Source organism: Phalaenopsis equestris, unplaced genomic scaffold, assembly GCF_001263595.1.
Source record: "Phalaenopsis equestris unplaced genomic scaffold, ASM126359v1 Scaffold000036, whole genome shotgun sequence".
Classification (NCBI taxonomy): Eukaryota; Viridiplantae; Streptophyta; class Magnoliopsida; order Asparagales; family Orchidaceae; genus Phalaenopsis; species Phalaenopsis equestris.
The window spans coordinates 5,408,846-5,411,453 of record NW_018164478.1 but is presented as its reverse complement, the minus strand read 5'-3'; the positions used below and the strand labels follow the sequence as shown (position 1 = coordinate 5,411,453).

The window sequence follows — 2,608 nt, the reverse complement described above, 5'->3', positions numbered from 1 at the left end:
AAGGTGATAAGAAGGATGAGGAACAAACTAGGTGCTAAATCAAAACTAAAATTAAAATATAGTTTAATATGCCCAATTCAATTCTAAATTTACAAACCAATCATACTTTCCTTCAAAGTCATTCCCAATAATCAATAAAACCAAACTAAGATATTAAAAGAAAAAAAATTGATTATCGACCGATTCTATTTGCCAAACGAAATATGTTAAATTCAACACGCAGGGAAGCTTAAACTCCTTCCACTAAAACCCTTCCTTCATCTTCACAATCACCGTCATCGCCTACCAGACAAATATGCTCCTCTCCGTCGTCTGATCCAGCTCCACCATCAGAATCATAATTTACCTCTCCTACATCTTCAGACTTATTGTGATCTCCCTTCAAATAAAAGTCTGATATCTCTTCTTTTTGCTTGTGATTTCCTTTAGTTTTGGTCAAGGCTTTGTTCACGGGATGGGCGTGACAGTTTCCGCATCTTGGCACTCTACAACGGCTAGTGTACTTGGACTTGTTAGTAGGCTTTGAAGGGGCTTTCGTAAATCGGCCCATGAACGATCCTTCAATTCGATTTAGCGACTTCCTTATTGTTCTTTCAGTATCGTCTGAACGTGAGGATGAGAGATCAAATTGGATTGAGACAATACCATGTTGGCGGCCCTCTCTTCTCATACTCTTAAGTTTGAGGGTTTGATTTGTTTGAATTGTTTGGTTCTTTCCAATGGCTTTAAATAAACTTTTTGTTTGCTCGAAATGGAAGAAATAGTGATCAGTTCATTAAAAAAATTATTTTGTTTTATATGCTTCTCTTAGTTTATCAATCATATTCTATTTTTTTAATGGTCAAAGCGCGTGGAGTGGTCAAACGGGAAGAGTGTGGAGACAACTGTATTTTGAAAGGGTTATGATACGTAGTGGTTAAGACTTTGTGTTTTATGGGTGTAAAATGAATTTTTATAAGTTATTTACATTTGGTATTTTTGAATTTTTCTCAAGTGAAAATATGAAATAAAATTCACATTTAGATGTAGCTTTTATTACAATAAAATTTTACGAATGAAAAGAACACGCAACAACAATAAATTTTTATTCTATAAAATGGAGATAAAAATGACACAAATAAATTAAAATAAATAATATAATTTTACACATCGTAAAATTTTATTTGGTGTAATATATACATATTTGATATGCCATCAACAATTTTTCAAGCGTTACATTAATGTCAAGATAATTATTTTTCAAAGAATATTCAAATTCATTGAAAATCATCCAAAACTCTAATTTCAGTAAACTTGCAGTGAAGCTGGTCAACTTAACGAGACAGACTCAAAGACACTATAATTGATCCAATTCGAATCAGATCAAGCCCGAATCAAGCAATTAAACTTCTTTTTGAAACTTTGGGTGGTTAATTGAAAGATCAAACATATTCCAAATATGATAAGCTTATAGTTAAATCGGGCGTCTCAACAAGAAGAATCCAACGAGCCTAAGATCATTCAATTCCAACATTGTTAAGGTACTCAAATATTCACAAAAGTCATCTAATTTAGGGAATCTATTCAGACAGTCTGATGGAGTAGTTTGATCCCTTTCTTATTTACGAAAACCTAGACTGTGAACCAGGAGATGGCTAGAACTCGGAGGAGAAAGAGTTGAGGTCCAGAGTTCAACACTGAAAGTCTCGTAAACGCCATTCGCTCCTGTAGTTAATGACCATCATCGATCGTCGCCCCCCGACTGCTATTGACCAGCATATGTCTCGTATGCTAGATGCAACGAAGCCTCTTAAGGATTCATGATGAATGTTGCGAAGTAACAATGCATCGTACGATGTAATGACCAGCCTTTTGAAGTAATAAAGCATCATATAGAGCAATGTACCCTGAAGATGATGTAAAAAGGCATCTAAAGATGCCGTAATAATGCCCCAAATACAGTGCAACATTTATCCCATGGACGGTGTAACAGTGCACCCCTAATACGGTGCAACGACACATCTCACATACAGTGCAATGATGCCTCCCAAAGTTGTTGTAACAATGCGCCCCATAGTAACTGCTTACAGTAATTGTACTTAGAGTATAAAGACTTTCTTCTGACTCCTAATGCTCTCTCTTTGCAGTCCATCAATATGACATACATGACCAACTATGGCATATGTAATCCACAGCTCATACAGTTTGTTAATCCGTCCTATGTGGCTTATGGACGCTATCACATCTCATGTAGCTCTCAACTCTAGCCTCTATGTCCTACATGCATTATCACAATTCATGTTACTCAAAACTTTCTCTTCTATGGCCTTCAGATTTTATCACAAGTCATGTAATTTCCAAATCCAACCTCTATAGCCTACGGACGTTGTCACAACTCATGAAATTTCTGACTCCAGCATCTGCATTCTAAAGACATTATTACCGCTCATGAAGCTACTAACTCCAACCTTTTTGGCCACAAACATTATAACAACTTATACAACTCCCAAGTTTGGCCTCTATGCCTAAATTTGTTAACACAACTCATGTAGGTCCTAAATCAATTTTCTGCGGCCTAAGGATAATGTCATAGCTCTTGCAGCTCCCAAGTCTAGTCTATACAATCAAC

At 36.0% G+C, this 2,608-nt stretch overlaps 1 protein-coding gene across 1 annotated transcript; it reads right to left on the bottom strand.

The window, feature by feature from the left end:
- Positions 1-229: 229 nt before the first annotated feature.
- On the bottom strand, positions 230-550 carry LOC110018807. The gene has a single exon (XM_020716244.1). The coding sequence runs from the start codon at positions 548-550 to the stop codon at positions 230-232; it is 321 nt and encodes a 106-aa protein (XP_020571903.1).
- Positions 551-2,608: the final 2,058 nt, after the last annotated feature.